The sequence below is a fragment of the Dasypus novemcinctus genome, chromosome 10 (genome assembly GCF_030445035.2).
Source record: "Dasypus novemcinctus isolate mDasNov1 chromosome 10, mDasNov1.1.hap2, whole genome shotgun sequence".
Classification (NCBI taxonomy): Eukaryota; Metazoa; Chordata; class Mammalia; order Cingulata; family Dasypodidae; genus Dasypus; species Dasypus novemcinctus.
This window is the reverse complement of record NC_080682.1, coordinates 7,676,601-7,695,157: the sequence shown is the minus strand read 5'-3', so window position 1 is coordinate 7,695,157 and position 18,557 is coordinate 7,676,601. Positions and strand designations below refer to the sequence as shown.

The following is an 18,557-nucleotide window of genomic DNA, read 5'->3' as shown; positions in this document are numbered from 1 at the left end:
ATGTAGTTATCAAGTTCAAGAAATTTAACATTGATATAAAGCTTACATTCTATATTCCAGTTTTTCTTATGTTCCAGTAATGTCCTTTTCTTTCCTTCTTTTTTGAGGTACAAGAACTGGATATTCAACCCTGGACCTTGTATGTGGGAAGCTGGCTCTCAACTACTGAGCCACATCAGTTCACCTGAGTGGATTTTTTTCCTTTGTTTGCTTGTTGTTTGTTTCTTTTTGTTTTTAGGAGGCTCTGGGAACCAAACCCCGGATCTCCCATGTGGGAAACAGGCATTCAACTGCTTAAGCCACATCGACTAACCCCAGTAACATCCTTTTGAGCCTTTTCTCCTTCATTCTTGGATTGCATCCAGTATCATGTATTGCATTTAATTGTCATTTTATCTTTAGTTTCTTTCTTTTTTTAAATTGTGGAAATATATATGCAACATAAATCTTCCCATCCTAACCCTTCCCAAGCATACCATTTAGTGGGATTAATCACATTTACAGTGTTGCAGTACCTTCACCATCATCCATTCTAGAATTATCCCTTCACCCCAAACACCCCAAATAATACACTGATTTTGCATTAACTCCTCATTGTCTCTGCCTCCTACCCCTGGTAACCTGTACTCTATTTTCAGTTTCCCTTTTTTTTTTTTTAAGATTTTTTTAAAAAATTTATTTTTCTCCCCTCCCTCCCCCAACCCCCCCCCCCCACCCTTGTCTGCTCTCTGTATCCACTTGCTGCGTGTTCTTCTTTGTCCGCTTCTGTTGTCAGCGGCACGGGAATCTGTGTTTCTTTTGGTTGCGTCATCTTGTGTGTCAGCTCTCCGTGTGTGCAGCACCATTCCTAGGCAGACTGAACTTTCTTTCGCGCTGGGCGGCTTTTCCTTATGGGGTGCACTCCTTGTGCGTGGGGCTCCCCTACGCGGGGGACACCCCTGCATGGCAGGGCACTCCTTGTGCGCATCAGCACTGCACATGGGCCAGCTCCACATGGGTCAAGGAGGCCCGGGGCTTGAAACATGGACCTCCCATGTGGTAGACGGACACCCTAACCACTGGGCCAAGTCCGTTTCCCCACCTCTGTATTCTTATCACAAATTACATGTTCATATATTATAAGTCTAAAATCACTAACTTATCATTACATTTTGTGCATTTGCCTTTTAGACCCTTTGGAAGTAAAAAGTGGAGTTACAAAGCAAAGATAAAATAGTGCTGGTATTTATATTTACCCATGTCATTATCTTTACTATAGAACTTTATTTTTTCATGTGTCTTCAGTCAATTGTCTAGTGTCCTTTCCTTTCAACCTGCAGAACTGACTTTAGTGTTCTTTCAGGTCTGGTCTAGTGGTGAAGAAGACCCTCAGCGTTTGTTTATCTGAAAATGTCTTAATCCCACCTTAATTTTTGAAAGCCAGTTTTGCTGAATATAGAATTTTTGGTTGACAATTTCTTGCTTTCAGCACTTTAGGTATGTCTGCCCACTGCCTTCTTGCCTCCATGGTTTCTGATGAGAACTAGGCACTCAATCTTGAGTCACCCTTGTATGTGACATGTTGCTTCTATCTTGTGGCTTTCAGGATTCTCTGTTTATCTTTGGCATGGAAGTTTGCTTATAATATGCCACTATGTAGTTCTATTTGGGTTTATCCTATTTGGAGTATGGTAAGCATCTTGAGTGTATAGTTACATCTTCATTAAATTTGGGAAGTTTACAGCTATTATTTCTTTGAATAGTCTTCCTGCCTTTCTTGCCCTTTCTTCTCCTTCCGAAACTCCCACAATGTTATATTGTCATGTTGATAGTATCCTACAGGGTCCTCAGGCTCTATTCACTTTTATTCATTCTTTTGTCTTTCTGCTCCTCAGACTGGATGATTTCAATTATCTTTCAAGTTCACTGATGTTTTCTTCTGCAAGCTCCACTCTACTGCTGAACCCCTTTAGGGAATTTTGAATTTCTATTATAGTGTCTTCAGCTTTATTTGGTTCCTTCTCATAATTTCCATTTCTGTTAATATCCTCTTTGTGTTTAGTTTTTATCCATGTTTTCCTTTAACTCTTTGAGGATATTTAGAACTATTTTTTTAAGTCTTTTGTTGTTATGTCTTGGGTCTGGTCCTCTTATTGAAGGTTTCTAATGCTTTAGTCTTCTTCTTTGCATGTTTGTAATCTTGTTGAAACCTGGAAATTTTGATATTTTAATATGTTATTGCTTGAATTTAGGCTCTGGGTTCTCTGTTCTTTTAGCTTCTATATAGCTAGTGTTATGACAGGACTTTCCTTGAATGCTCAGAGCTAACAAAGGAAAAAGAAAAAGAAAAACTAGAAAACACATTTCCCAGTCTTTGCAGATTGACCTGTGCAAGAGCTCTTCTTCAGAGCTTTTCCATACAGAGATTTTAGAGAATAGCTCCAGGCCAAAGAATAGGGTCTTCCTTGGTCTTCTCTGCATGCGTGTCTTGTCTTGGACATGTGCATGTGGCCCTAGAAATTCCCCTGTTTACATGGATAAGAATGTCCCCTCTTCCCTAGGACACAATTTCCTCATGGTCCTGGGCACTGAATTGTATGTCCTACCCCAAGCAGCATGACTTGACTGCTCTCCTATAGAATACTGTAGGGGAGCTCATTCAGCTGCCTTCTACGTGCGGGCAAGTTCTGGGACAGTGAATAGATTAGGCCAGACATATATGCTCCCAGTATGTGAATAAGGGCTACTCTGCTCCCTGCAGGGAGCAGCTACCCTGGGGCAGCTATCCAAGGCACCATGAGATCTTACTGCTTTTAAGTAGCCATTTTCTTGATTTGACACTCACCTTGTTACTGCAGTTCTTTAACTGTTTTCTGGAGCTTTGATAAAGATGTTTCTACCAGTTCTTTTTTTTTCCCCTCCCCTGCCCTGCTGTTTTTGCTGTCTGTGTCCATTCACTGCGTGATCTTCTGTATCTGTTTCTCTTTTTGTCTTCTCGTCTGTTTCCTCTACGATTTGCCAGGATTCGATCCTGGGGACCTTTGATGCACCACCTCAGTTCCTGGTCTCTGATCTCTGTTCTGCTTTACCTTGACTCTCCCCTTTGTCTCTCTTTTGTTGCTTCATCATCTTGTTATGTGACTCATTGCGCAGGCACTGGCTTACCACGCGGGCACTGACTCACCACATGGGCACTGGCTCACCATGCAGGCACTCAAGCAGTCACTCGGCTCGCCATGCAGGCACTCATGTGGGCACTGCTTCCAGTTCTTATTGATTATTCAAAGTTTTCTGTGAGAGGGCTAAGCCATGTAGTTTCTCTATCATCTCAATTGGGGCAGAATGTGCAAAGAATTTAATATGATACCTTGGATACAAGTTAGTTGTTATCCTTACTGAGGTTTGAGTCTGACCTCTGCCTCTTACAAGCAATACCTACCTCAGAAAGTTGCACAGAGAATAAATGAGGAAACCAGATGTGGCTCAAGCAATTGGGCTCCTGCCTACCACATAGAAGGTTCTTGGTTTGGTTCCCTGTACCTCCTAAAAAAGACAGTGAGCTAGCACAACAGGCAAGCATGGCAAGCTGACACAACAGGTTAATGTAACAAGAGACACGAGGAAAAAAAAGAGACACAAGAGATAAAACATAACGGGAGACACAAAGCAGGGAACAGAGGTGGCTTAAATGATTAGGTGCCTCCCTCCTACATCAGAGGTCCAGGGTTCGGTTCCCAGTGCCTCCTAAAGAAACAAAGAAGACAAACAGATGCAGCAAATGCAAACAATGAGGGGGTAGGGAGAGATAAATAAAATAAATGAACTTAATATATAGTATTTGCTCAGTAAATGCAAAAGGAATACGATTTGATTTGCATTTTATAAACCCAGTTGTTATTTTTATACACTTCCTGTGTGTCACCTGCTTCCATCATGTGACTAGATAAATGGGTTCAGGAGGGAAGGTGATTGAATCTCTCTTTGCTCGAGGTATAGGTTCTTTAGTCACTTAGCATTTTGAGGGCTTTTCTTACTTTAGAACACTGTGTAATACCTTGTTCTTTAGATTTGGTGCTTCCAGATGTGAGTTATCATGTGAAATCCAATGAGGGGGATCAGTCTCATAAAATGGACCCTCAGGGACAAACTCTGCTGCTTTTTCTCTTTGTGGATTTCCAAAGTGGGTTTCCAGTTCAGCAAATGGAACTCTGGGGTATGTATCAGAAAATGGAGTTGCCCTTTTGGAGGCCCTTAAATACAAAGGGAATAAAGAAACTTTGTATGATGCATATGTCTGAATTATGGCTATATATGTATTTCTATAGAATAAAGAATTTCAATGAAAACCCTTACTTAAATAAATTTTTTAAAATTATTTACTCTATGAAAAATATCTGTATCTTGTTGCATCACAATGACGACATTCTTAGATTTGGTTGGCCAGGAATCAGCAGATATTTCCTATAATGCTCTCTACAGAATATATCCCCTTAGATCAGTGATTCTCAACCTTAGATACACAATATATTACCTGGAGAACTTCTTTTAAAAGTGTTTAGGCCCCACTCCCAGAGATTCTAGTTTTGGATTGAGGAGGGGCTCAGGTATGGTTTTAAAGTTCCCCAGGTGATTCTAATTTGCAACCAGTCTTAAGACCAGTCCATAACCACACTGCCTTTCCAGATGGAACCAAGAATTATAATCAGCCTTGCCTGACTTTGGCATATTATCTCAAAAACAACATGAGGGGTTATGGGAGTGTGTTGGCTTTAAGTGAGTGTCACACAGACCTCTGGAATGGAAGAAATTGTACTGGCTCAGGTGTTCAAGGGGGCTTCTTTTGTGTTTATCTATCAGATGGGTAATAACCTGTTATCAGAAAGATTCCCTTTATTAGAGCTAAAGCAGTGCTTTCAATTTGTGGCATATGAAGCACATGCATCCAAATCACCTGGAGTCTGAAAATTTGCAGCTTCCTGGGCCCATGATTAATTCACATGGCTCAAGAATCTAAATTTTAAACTAGATTCTCAGGTAGTTTTTATATATACTAAAGTTTGAAAACCACTGACTGTGAGCTAGAGTTGGCTTATGCATTTTAATCCAATAAACCCTGGAATGTAAATTTAAATGTTTCTCAATGTCCTCCTAAACTTTTTGGAGAGTAAGGAGGAGAAACAGTTTATTAAAGTTTGGGGAAAAGTTTATAAGCCTCCCTTTTGGTGCTCTTGGTATGTTTGTTTTCTCTTTTCTCTTTATCTTGGGACTCTACTGTCTAAGCATCTAGTTCTGTTTGGGGTTTCTCCTCCCACTATATTGTAAAAGACATGAGACAACTTACAATCCCAGCATCAGAAGAGCACACATAGTCTGATACCTACTCTGCTCCCCTCTGCGCCTCTCCTACCGTTTCCCAATGCATATATACTCTCCGGGAGAGGAGCACTGCTTTCCTGGGCATGACTTGCAACTATTTATTAGAGGAGCTGGTGTTCTCTGTCACCCTCCTGTTCACTGATTAACGACCTGGGGAATGAGAAAATAGAAGTACCCGAAACTAATGAGGCTTCCAGCAAGGGTGTTCAAGGTGAGGATGCCAGAGGTTGTTAAGTGGCCAAGGCCCACATAAGCAGAGTCTGCTTGGTATTATGGAAAGGATTTCAAGCTAAAAACAGGAGACATGGGTTTAATTTTAGCTCTACTGCCAATTTCCTGAATGATTTTGGGGGAGCAAGTCTCGTCAATCATCTGAGCTTCCTTTTATATGTCTTTAACATGAGATTGTTGACTAGGTGATATCAAAGTCCCTTCAAGTCTAAGGACCTTTTCAAGACTTAAGATCTGCTATCTTCTGACAGGGATAGTTTGTTTTGTTAGGTCTGCTTGAGGGAATATTTGTTCAATCTTCTCTAGAGTAATCCAGAGCCTGATACCATGTTCTGAGTTCTTTTGATTGACCATACCTTAAGAATTCACATTTCTCAGATACCAGTGCTACCTATCATTCTTAGAGTACTGTGATAATTTACACAATTCTGTTTAGCTTCAGTCTGAGGGCTGCAGTATCTCAGTCATTGAACTCAGTATTGGATTAAAATGAAACCCATCACTGCATTAGTAAACATATTAATTGGCTTTTTAAATCTCTTTACGTATCTGCTAGGTTAGGACTAGCCTGTGAAGCAGATGTAAATTGAGGGTAGGTAGAGATGTGGATGTAGATGTAGATATAAATAGATATGGATATACTAAATTTACCTTCTCCTTTGCCTCTTTTTATATCTTCGAAAGCTTTCTCCTGACATTCTTCTTTTAGGACACAGATTGTGCAGAACTATAGTCTGTTTCCATGTGTCTTAAAAATCATTTGATTGGCCTTCAGCCCACCTTGTTATGGTAACTTTTCTATGATTAACTCATTATTTTCCACAATGTGAAAACATCTGGTGGTATCAGCAGTTTTAGGAATGAACTTTTGGCTTTTTAATTAAATCTCTCCTTTCAAAAGGGGTCTACTGATTTTGTGAGGCTATTCTTAGGCTTGAATAATAGAAGATAGTAATCCAGATAACACTAATGTGGTATAAAACCATTTTACATACCAAAGTGAAGTGACTTGATCACCACTAGTTAGTTGTAGAAGTGACCCTATTTAAACTTTTGAGCTTCCCTACCAGAGAAGCATCATGGTGTCTTGTGGTAGAAAATGTTCCTTCTGGCTTGCATTTTTAATGCAGTCCTGAGAAAAGCCAGTCAATTTTAGGCTGCCTTACCATAAATCTTTGAATAGACTCCCTAGTACAGAGTAGGAAAAAAATCACTGAAAAAAGAAAGGTTAATTCAGAAGTAAGTTTGTTTCCTGCATCAAGATTATTAAATGGTAAACTATTATTTGATGACACATTTTGCCCACTGCTTTCACATATTAGCTTTTCTGAATGATGCTATGTAGTGGTACCTGTGGTTATTTTATGAGATAATCCCACTTCAAAAAGGTTCTTAACCCAGGAGTTCTGAAAGCGGCCTCTGTGAGTCTTAAATTTGATATATGACAGTGGTCTCAACCTTTTCTTTACCTTAGCACATCTGAAGAGACTGGCACACTGCTGGTAGCTAGAATGAAGCAGGTTTAGATACTCTCCGGGGGCTGTCCTTTGTCCTTTTTCTCTTCTCTTCTCTTCTCCTTTGCGAGTCACCAGTATCATTTTTACAATATGCTGTATTCATTTCTGTTTCTGGTATGAACTAAACAGCGTCCTTCATTTGTTTCTTTAAATATAAATAATGTCATTTGTATTAGTCAGTCAAAGGGATGCTAATGCAAAAAAGCAGAAAGTGGTTGGTTTTTATAAAGGGTATTTATTTGGGGGTAGGAGCTTACAGATACCAGGCCATAAAGCATAAGTTACTTCCTCACCAAAGTCTATCTGGAGCAAGATGGCTGCCAATGTCAGCAAGGGTTCAGGCTTCCTGGTTCCTACGTTCTTGGGCTTGCTTTTCTCTGGCTTCAAGGTTCCTTCCTTCCTGGGGCTGGCTTCTCTCTCCTTTGTGTGCTGACTTCCCGGGTCTTCAGCATCAAACTCTTAACATCAGAAATCGCCAACTCTGTCCTTTGCCATGCCTTTTATCTGTGAGTCCCCACCCCTTGGTGTCCAGGTAAAGGTTAGACTACAAGCATAATCCAATATCTGTTTTTGGAATTCATAACCATATCAAACTGCTACATGATTCTTCACTTTAATTTTCTTGAGCTTTCTTTCATTTGTAAGTGAGAATTAGGTGGGTTTGTAAGTTGCTGGAGTTTTTGTCTAATAAAAGTAATTTGTAGACAGGTAGATGTGACCTTCTCTTCCAAAAGATATCTTTCTCAATCCCAAACCCTGACTCAGAGCACTTAACAACCATCTTGAAGTGGTCATCCAAACTCATCAACATTCTCTTTCCCCTTAGGAGTTCACACTTTGCTCACAACTCATCTCAATGCCATCCTCATGGAGAGTCACAGAGTGGTACAAGATTCTGTCCAGATCACTGTGGACCAGGCCTTGGAGCAGCATCACCAGGCTACCAAGGTAATAAGAGATCTACAACTTCCCTTCTTCTACCTGCTCTAAGGAAAAGATAGCTCAACAGGCAGGGCTGGAGTGGCCTTCTTCCCCTAATGGCTCTTCCTCTCCTCTTCTGACCTGTGGGATGTTCTTATACACTGCATCTAACCTATGAACTCAAGCTTTAACTTAGATGGGTCACTGTAACCAGCTTGCTTATCTTTACCTCCTAGTAGGTAGGTTTGGGTAAATAAGGACAGAAATAATAGTTAGAAAAAGTGACTGGTAATGGACCTGCTTCTTATCTATGTCTTCCTTTCACACCCACACTTCTAGATAAGTTTCAAAAACTAACTAAAGAGCGGCAGACTTGGCCCAGTGGTGAGGGCTTCCGTCTACCATATGGGAGGTCCGCGGTTCAGACCCCAGGCCTCCTTGACCCATGTGCAGCTGGCTCATGCACAGTGCTGATGCACGCAAGGAGTGCCATGCCACGCAGGGGTATCCCCCACGTAGGGGAGCCCCACGTGCAAGGAGTGCACCCTATAAGGAGAGCCGCCCAGTGCGAAAGAAAGTGTAGCCTGCCCAGGAATGGCGCCGCCCACATGGAGAACTGACACAACAAGATGACGCAACCAAAAGAAACACAGATTCCCGTGCCACTGACAACAACAGAAGCGGACAAAGAAGACACAGCAAATAGACGCAGAGAACAGACAACCGTGGTGGGGGCGAGGAGGGGAGAGAAATAAATAAATATTAAAAAAAAAAAAACACTAAAATACATGCTTGCCCACTGCTCTGTATTTATTTATTTATTTTTAAATTTCTCTCTCCCCTCCCCCCCAGTTGTCTGCTGTCTGTGTCCATTTGCTGTGTGTTCTTCTGTGACCACTTCTATCCTTATCAGCGGCATGGGAATCTGTGTTTCTTTTTGTTGCGTCATCTTGTTGTGTCATTTCTCCGTGTGTGCAATGCCATTCCTGGGCAGGCTGCACTTTCTTTCGCGCTGGGCAGCTCTCCTTATGGGGCGCACTCCTTGCGCGTGGGGCTCCCCTAAGCGGGGACACCCCTGCGTGGCACGGCACTCCTTGCGTGCATCAGCACTGCGCGTGGGCCAGCTCCACACGGGTCAGGGAGGCCTGGAGTTTGAACCTTGGACCTCCCATGTGGTAGGCGGACGCCCTAACCACTGGGCCAAGTCCGCTTCCCTGCTCTGTATTTATATTGACCTGCAATGTAAAACAAGGGATTCACATAATGAACTCTGAAAACACTGTCTTGATTAGTTTTGTATTCTAAGTAAAATACATGCTTTATTCACAGCTATTGACTTACAATGTTAAAACAGAACTCTCTACTGTTTCACTAAATCTTTTGTTGTTCCTCAATGTTCCTAATTCTTTAAAACATCACTTTCTCCTTACCTAACTTTCTGAATTCCTCCATCTTGTGTACTTTGGGTAATACATTTCTTACTTCATATGGACCCCCTTTCAGAGAAAAAATAACCACACTAAAATGACAAAATGTGAAGCTTTTTGTTTATAAATAGTAAGTTTATCTGTTTTAATTGCCCAGTCTCTTATTGCCTATCTTGTGTCTGTATCAAGTCATCTATACGAAAGGGAGAACATTTCTTTGATATATTTCAATATGTACATGTCCTCTATATGTCATAGTCTCCATAAGTATTATTGATGGCGGGGGGGAAGAATTGTTGAAATCCTGCTTTGACTGAAATTCTTGGCCCCTTTTGGGATTCTCTGAACCAGCTGCTTGGGATTGTGCACTATAAAATACAGACTCTCTCCTTATTCTTTATGTTTCCTAGGCTCATCAGAAACTTCAGGCCTCACTCTCAGTGTCTCTGAATTCCATCATGAGTATTGTAACTGGAAGCACCAGCAGCAGCTTCCGAAAAATGTGTCTCCAGGCCTTTCAAGTAAGTAGGAGATTGGGGATGCCGAAAGTACCAGAATTTTAATGACATTCTGGTGCCCTTAGTAATATGTACAGTGCTATCAGAAACATTATTTCATTTGATCCTATTGTGATACTATATAGTACCAGGCCTATGGTAAGTGTTTGAAGAAATATCTGTTACTGAATAGAGAAAACACATTATTTAAGATTTCTGCCTTCTGTAGGTCACACAGCGAGTTACAACTAGAAATAGGATTAGGTCAGTGATTCCCATTTCCTTGTCAAAAAATGTTCTGCTATCTCATGGTGACAAAGTACTTTGGAAATAATGAGTAGCCTTGAGCACTACATGTATTTGGCAGTGCAAAATGCTATAAAGAGTTTTAGAATCAGAGGCTGGGTTCAAATCCTGACTCATTTACTTAATATGTGAACCGAGGCCTGTACTTAACCTTTCTGAGCTTCATCTATAGACTGGAAAAAACAGTTGTACCTTGTTGTGAGGGTGAGCGCTAAATATGAAAGTACATGGTATATGGTAGGTTCTCAATAAATGTTGGTTTCTTTCCTTCCTTTTAGGAGATGCAATGACCAATAGTCATTATCAGTGGGGTAACCCATTGTTTTCATACCTGTTGCTTCATTTTTGTAATTTTTTCTTTGAAAAAATAGTATAACATACAAAAAATTTACAAGAATATTTAATGTTTAATCATTGTAATTTTCAATTTTTGCATATTATTTCTCACATATAATATTATATAATTATCTATAATATAATTATATAATTATCTATAATAAAACTTCTCAATTTTCATGTATAATTTGACATGTTTCCCTGTCTCAACATTCTTGGAATTTTTTATTGGTCACCCAGTATTCTACTATGTTGGTTTAATCTCATTTAACAAACCCTTTCCCTAATGCGTATTTACATTGTTTATATTCTTTTAACCATTATAAATAATGCTTCAGTTAATACCTTTTTGTGATACTTTGCTTCTTTGAATTATTTCCTAGAATAAATATGTGGAGTTACCAGCTCAAACAGTACAAACACTTTAAAAACTTGGGCATTTCATATAGCTTCCACATTCTGGGCCATGTGGTAGTGAGAAGGAAACTATATTAAGGGGAACAGATAAAGCTCTGTGGCTGAGTGCCTGCTATTCCCTCAGTGGTTGAGTGCCTGTCATTCCCTATAGGTGTAAAATGTATTATTTTGCTCCTTTTCAAAAAGCTTATAGTGGGGAAGGGGGAAGTTCTCACATCAGCCTCAGTCATTCAGTGGAATCTCTGCTCTATTGGAACTTGTTTTAGAGGGGCACAGTTTACATAATCCCTTCATAAACAGATGATTTCTGGGATATTTATCTCCTGTAGAGGCAGGAAAAAAAAGCCTTTCTTTGAAGGACCTTCGTTAGATGACAAAAATGGGAAGATATCTAGGAACCACAGCTGTCTACCTCATACCAAGTATCCAAGGCCTTCTTTCTACCTCTCCTGCCTTAGGGACTAAGGAAACTCCTAGCAGAGCAGGAAGGATGGCAATGGTTTGCCTTCCTATTTGCCTCATCCTCTCCTCATATAAACTTCCTGTGAGCACTTCCCTCTTGGATTTTTTACAGGACTGAAACTCAGCACAATCTATCTCTGGCCCATTTTAGGCATCTGACACGCAAGAGTTTGGGACCAAACTGCACAGAGCATTTCATGACATCATTCAGCATCGATTTCTTCACCACTGTTCATGTAAAGTAAAGCAGGTAAGTGAAGTAGTAATCACGACGTTGGTGAAAACGTCCATACTGATTCAGGGGAATCCTAAATACAGAATGGGTAGGTTTAAGTGCCTTAGGTTGTACAATTTAGCGAGAAAGCCTGTGCTTCAGAAAAACTTCATGGAATACAGTATCACATGGTGGTTAACAGCATGATTAGACATGGCTTGGATTCCATCTCTGCCACTAATGAGCTGTACAGTATTATTGGGGAAGTTATTTAATTTCTCTAAGCCTTAGTTTCTTTGTTAGCAAAATAAGAATTATACTTAATGAAAAAGATTGTTATAAGTTTTGTATAAGGTAATGTATGTAAAGTGCTAAGCACATAGCCACTACTATAATGGTGATAATATGATGGAATTCTATGTTTAGTCTTACCTAATCAAACCACATTTTTATCTTTCTGTGTTTTTGGATACTGGAGATCTCAGGTTGTATTAGTTAGGGTTTCTAGCCTCCAGGAAGTCAAATGGTTTTCGCTCGCTTTGTGATAGTATCCTCTAATGGATGAGGGGAAATCATAGCTAAGAAATTCAATATATCCCCACATTCCAGGTATAGCTGGTAGTCCAATTGAATTCCCCTTTTCTGGCTTTCTTGTCTCTAATCAATAAGAATGACTTTTCTGGAATTAAATACAGGATGAGTAAATAAGAGAGATGAAGGGTAAAATTATTATAAATAACTTCTGACTGAGATGGAATAATGAGGAATACATTTACCCTCCTGCTTAAAAGAACCAAAAATCCAGATACAACATATGAAACAATACCTCTCAAGACACTGGATGTCAGACAGTGAAAGGGATAGTCATCCCTGAGAGATATAACAAGGAAAGGGAACCTGGCAGAGGCCAGTGGTCTCCTTGAGTTGAGGAGACAGAGCTGGGAATCCAGGCATGCCAAGCAGCTAAAGTTTTCAGGGCAGAGTACCAGAGAAGAGGGAGCTGTGCACAGAGGCAATTTTGGAGATAGGCAGCAGCAGCTCCCCCTCTGTTATTCAGTTGAGTACTGATCACTTCATTCCTCTGAGGAAATTATCCAGGGAAAGAACCATCCAAAAGGATTAGAGGGAATATTACGCAGAGTTAAACAGGACCCAGAAGAGTGTCTTTTCCCATCAACCAGAGAGGAAAACCTCATAATTTGCAGAGCGTCAGGTAGAGTAGTAAGATGGATCTTTTATTTTTAAGATTTATTTTATTAATTTCTCTCCCATTCCCCCACTCCCACCCCATTGTCTGCTCTCTGTGTCCATTCTCTGTGTGTTCTTCTGCGTCTGCTTGCATTATCTGGTGGCACTGGGAAACTGTGTCTCTTTTTCGTTGCGTCATCTTGCTGTGTCAGCTCTCCGTGTGTGTGGCAAGACTCCTAGGCAGGCTGCACTTTTTTCATGCAGGGCAGTTCTTCTTGAGGGGCACACTCCTTGCGTGTGGGGGGCGCCCCTGTGTGGCACAGCACTCCTTGCACACGGCAGCACTGAGCGTGGGCCAGCTTACCACATGGATCAGGAGTCCCTGGGGATAGAACCCCAGATCCTCCATATGGTAGACGGGTGCTCTATCAGTTGAGCCACATCACTGATGCTCTATCAGTAAGATGGATCTTGCCAAAGGAGTAAGAAAAAATTAAACGTGTAGTAAACATTCCTCTTGTCCTACCTAACAAATCTTAAAAACAGAAGAAAGGCCCCACAAGTAACCATTTCCAAGTGACTCAATGGCATCAGAGAACAAAGTTCAACAATATAAGAATACAAAAATATCCAGTACCTACCAAGGTAAAATTCACAATGATTGGCGTCCATTAAAAATGAACTGGCATTTGCATGATTTTTCTATAAACCTATAATATGTCTAATAAAAAATTAATAGGCATGCTAAGAAGCAAGGAAATGCAAGCCATAATGAGGATAAAAATCAATCAATCAATCAATCAAAACTGTCCAGAATTGACACAGCAAATAGAATTAGTAGACAAAGACTTTAAAACAGTTTTATAACTAGAGGAAAGATTGGACCTATTATGTAGAGATGTAAAAAAGACCCAAAAGCAAACTTTTAGAGATGAAAGCTGTAACACTTGACATGAATATTACACTAGATGGGGCTAATGGCAGATTAGATATTTAAGGAAAAAGACATGACAATAGAAACCGTAGAAAATGAGACACAAAAATAAAAAAGAGTAAAAGAAAATAACAAAATGCCAGTGAAATATGGGACAGTTTCAGATAACCTAGTATATGAGTAATTGGAGACCCTGAAGGAGGGGGAAATGAAGAAATAGTTGGCTGAAAAGTTTCCAAATTTGATAAAGTTATAAACCAGCAGATCAAAGAATCTCAACTAACCCCAAGAACCACAAAGAAAGCTACATCAAGGTGCATCATAATCAAATTGGTTAAAACCAGTGGTAAAGCCAGACACAAAAGGCAGCATATTATATGATTCCATTCTTACTAAATTCCTTGAAAAGGCAAATCCATAGAGATAGAAAGTAGATTAGTGGTTGTCAGACACTGGCAGGAGGAGGAATGGGGAATGATTATTAAAGGGTACAGGGTTTCTTTGGGAGTAATAGAAATGTTCTGGAATTACATGGTGAGGACGGTTACACAATACAATGAATATACTAAAAACCATTGGAATTGTATACTTTAAATGGTGGATTTTATGCTATGTGAATTATATCTCAAAAACAAATAAACAACAAAGGTGAAAAAAGAAAAAACCCTTACCAAAACTAAAACTCCAGGTCCAGATGGCTTCACTGGTAAGTTTTACCAAATATTTAAGAAAGAATTATTGTAAATTCTATACAAACTCTTCAAAAAAATTGAAGAATAAAAACATCCAACACAGTCTATGAGGCCAGCATTGCTTTGATACTAAAACTAGAGAAAGACATTACAAGAAACAAACAAACAAAAAACTATAGACCAATGTCTTTCAAGAACTTAGATGCAAAAATTCTTAACAAAATTTTAGCAAGGCAAATCCAACAGTATATAAATAAATGGATAATATGTCATGAAATCAGGTTTATCCCAGAAATGTGGGATTAGTTTAACATTAGGAAATTAATGTAATTCACCATATTAACAGATTGAAAAAGAAAAAGCATATATTTTCTCGATAAATACTTAAAAAGAATTTGACAAAATTCAACATCCATTCCTAATAGAAACTCTCAGCAAAGTAGGAATAGAACTTCCTCAAACTGATAAAGGGTAACTTCCAAAAACAACAACAACAAAAACCCTACAGCTAGCATCATATAAATGGTGAAAGACTAAATGCTTCCTCCTAAAATTAAGAACAAGGCAAGTATTTCTGCTCCCACTACTTCTTTTTAGTATTGTACTAGAGGTTCTAACAGTGAAAAAACAAAACAAAACAAAACAAAACAGAGAAATAAAAGTCATCCAGATGGGAAAGAAAGAAATAAAATTCTCTTTATTCACTGATGACATGATCATCTATGCAGAAAATCCTAAAGGATTAACCAAAAAAAGCTGCTAGAACTAATGTTAACTTATCAAAGTTGCTGTGTATAATTTCAGTATACAAAACCCAATTATATTGCTATATTCTAATAATAAACTATTGGAAATTGAAAAAACAAAACCTCTTACAGTAGCTGTATTAGTCAGCCAAAGGGGTGCTGATGCAAAGTACCAGAAATCTGTTAGCTTTTATAAAGGGGATTTATTTGGGGTAAACGTTTACAGTCCCACGGCCATGGAAAGTCCAACTGAAGGTACCATAAGAGGTACTTTTTCACCATTAGTCAGATGCCACATGTTGAAGAAAGATGGTGGGTGATCTCTGCCTGACCTCTCAGGGCTTCCTATGTTAATCTCTGGTATAGGGCTCTTTTCCTACTGGACCTTCTCAGCTGCTCAGCTGCTCTGTTCTCTTCAGCTGGAAACTATCAGATGAACAGTTCATCTCTCCCTGGGGCTTTAGCTGTTTGAGCCTTCTCCTTTCTGTCACATGGCAGGACCAAAACAACCTAGTTCTCTTCTCTTCCCTGTGTCGTCTTGAGTGGGTGTCCATTTATATCAGCCCACCAAGGGAGTGGGGACTCAATCAGAATCATGCCCTCCTGATGTGGTCAAATTAAAAGCCCTAAATTTATTTAATCAAGTAAACTTAAAACCTTTGAATTTAATGCAATCAAAGGATATAATACCCAGAGGAACAGAGCAGTTTACAAACATAATCTTCCTCTTTTTGGGGGGATTCATAGATAATATCAAACTCACAGTAGCATCAAATATATATAAAATAATTAGGGGTAAATCTGACAAAAGCATGCAAGACCTGTACCAAAACCTACAGAATGCTGCTGAAAGAACACATAAATAGCTGTAGAGAAACATCTTATTTGTGGACTGGGAAACTCCACAATATTAACATGTCAGTTCTTCCTAAATTAATCTATAGATTTAAAGCAATTCCAGTGAAACTCCTAGCAGGCTTTTTGTTATAGATATTTCTTGAAAATGTCAATTCAGACTTTCTTATGAAAATGTAAAGACTCTAGAAAAGCCAAAACAGCTTTGAAAAAGAAGAGCAAAATTGGAGACTTACACAACCTGTCTTGAAGATATATTATAAAGCAACAGGGGGAAGCGGATGTGGCTCAAGCAATTAGGTTCCCACCTACCACATGGGAGATCTGTGGTTCAGTTCCTCCTAAAGAAGACAGCAATCTGGCGCCACAGGCAGATGTGGCAAGCTGACACAACAAGATGACACAACAAGAGATGCAAGAAGAAAAACATAATGAGAGACAACAAAGCAGGGAGCAGAGGTTCCCGGTGCCTTCTAAAGAGAACAAGCAGGATGGCAAGCTGGTGTGACAGGAAGGCACAGCAAGCTGACACAACAAGAGACAAAGAGGGAAGAACATAACGAGAGACACAACAAAGCAGGAAACAGAGGTGGCTTAAGCAATTAGGTGCCTCCTTCCCACATCGGAGGTCCGAGGTTCAATTCCAGTGCCTCCCAAAAGAAACAAAATAGACGAACAAGACACAGCAAATGCAAACAACAAGGGGGTAGGGAGAGATAAAATAAATCTAAAAATAAAATAAAGCAACAGTAATCAAGACTGCTTGGTATTGGCATTAAGAAAAACAAGTGAACAGCATAGAGTTCAAAAACAGACCCACACATATATGGTCAAATGATTTACTACAAGGGCAGTTTAGTGGAAAAATGATAATCTTTCAACAAATGGGGCTGCAATTATTGGATACCCATTTACCAAAAAAAATGAACTTCAGTCCATTCCTCACACTGTATAAAAAAATTAACTTAAAATGGATCATAGACTGAAATGTAAAACCTAAAACTAAAAAGTTAAAGAACGGGTTGCTGATTGGCTCAAGCAGTTGGGTGCCCACCTTGCTCATGGGAGGTCCTGGGTTTGATTCTGGTTGCCTTCTAAAGAAAAGAAATAGACAATGAGCAGACAATGAACAAAAACAACCAGCAGGGAAGCAAATGTGGCTCAAGTGATAGGGTCTTTGCCTACCATATCGGCAAACCCAGTTTCCATCTCTGGGGCCTCCTGGTGAAAAAGAAGATAAAACGTGCCTGTGTGGTGAGCCAGTGCCCGCATGGTGAGCCAAGGGCCTGTGCAGTGAGCCAAGTGCCCACACAGTGAGCCATGTGCCTGCATGGCAAGCCAAGTGCCCATGGGGTGAGCCAAGTACCCACATGAGTGCCTGAGTGGTGAGCTATTACCCACATGGTGAGCTAGTGCCCATACAGCAAGCCAAGTGCCTGCACAGTGAGCCAGTGCCCACACAGGTGAATCATGCAGCAAGATGATGATGTAATAAAAGAAAGACAAGGGACAAGTCAAGGTGAAGTGCAGCAGAGACCAGGAACTGAGGTGGAGCAATTGACAGGGAATCTCTCTCCACATCAGTCTTCCCCAGGATCGAATCCCCGTGAATCCTAGAGGAGAAGGATGAGAAGAGAAGTTGATACACAAGATCACATAGCAAATGAACACAGACAGCAAAAACAGTGGGGGGGGGGAGGGAAGGGGAGAAAAAAATTTAAGTTAAAAAAAAAACCCAGCAGACAACGAGCAAAAAAAAAAACGAGCAGAACATGAGCAAATCCAACGAAGAGACAGCAGCAAACAACAAGCAAAAACAAAACAAGCAGACAATGAACAAACAACAAGTAAACAATGAGCAAACAACTCAATGTCAACAGGTAAATGGATAAAGAAATTGTGGTTTATCTATACTATGGAATGCTACTCAATATCAATAAAAAGAATAAACTATTGATACTTGAAACAACATGGATGAATCTCCAAATAATTATGCTGTGTGCAAAAAAATCCTGGGGGACAAAAGTGTATATCATTTATATCTCTAAAATGCAAACTAATTTTAATGTAGATAGCAGATCAGTAGTTGCTTGGGGAGGGAGATGAGGGAGATGTGCCAAAGAAAAGGAGGAAACTTTTGAGGGTGATGTATATGTTCATTATCTTAAGGTGGTGATGATTTCACAGGTCTATATGTATATGTCAAAATGTATAAAATTATACTTGTATATATGTATACTTGTATATATTTGTCAATTATACCTCAATAAAGTTATTTTAAAAGATTAGGTCCACTCCTAGGTATATACCCAAAAGAATTGAAAGCAAGGTCTTGGACAGACACTTGTATACCAATGTTCATCACAGTTTATTCACAATAGCCAAGAGATGGAAGCAATATATGTGTCCATCACAGATGAATAGAGAAACAAAATGTGATATAATCATACAGTGGAATT

At 39.7% G+C, this 18,557-nt stretch overlaps 1 protein-coding gene across 1 annotated transcript in view; it reads left to right on the top strand.

Annotated features, from left to right (window-relative positions):
- TOP6BL (TOP6B like initiator of meiotic double strand breaks) overlaps nucleotides 1-18,557 on the top strand; it is a 124,197-nt gene that overhangs the window by 96,933 nt on the left and 8,707 nt on the right. Inside the window, exons 9-12 of the mRNA XM_071217858.1 lie at nucleotides 4,046-4,192; nucleotides 7,930-8,051; nucleotides 9,862-9,972; nucleotides 11,621-11,719. Coding sequence (XP_071073959.1) covers nucleotides 4,046-4,192; nucleotides 7,930-8,051; nucleotides 9,862-9,972; nucleotides 11,621-11,719 — 479 coding nt within the window. The remainder of the gene's footprint in view (nucleotides 1-4,045; nucleotides 4,193-7,929; nucleotides 8,052-9,861; nucleotides 9,973-11,620; nucleotides 11,720-18,557) is intronic.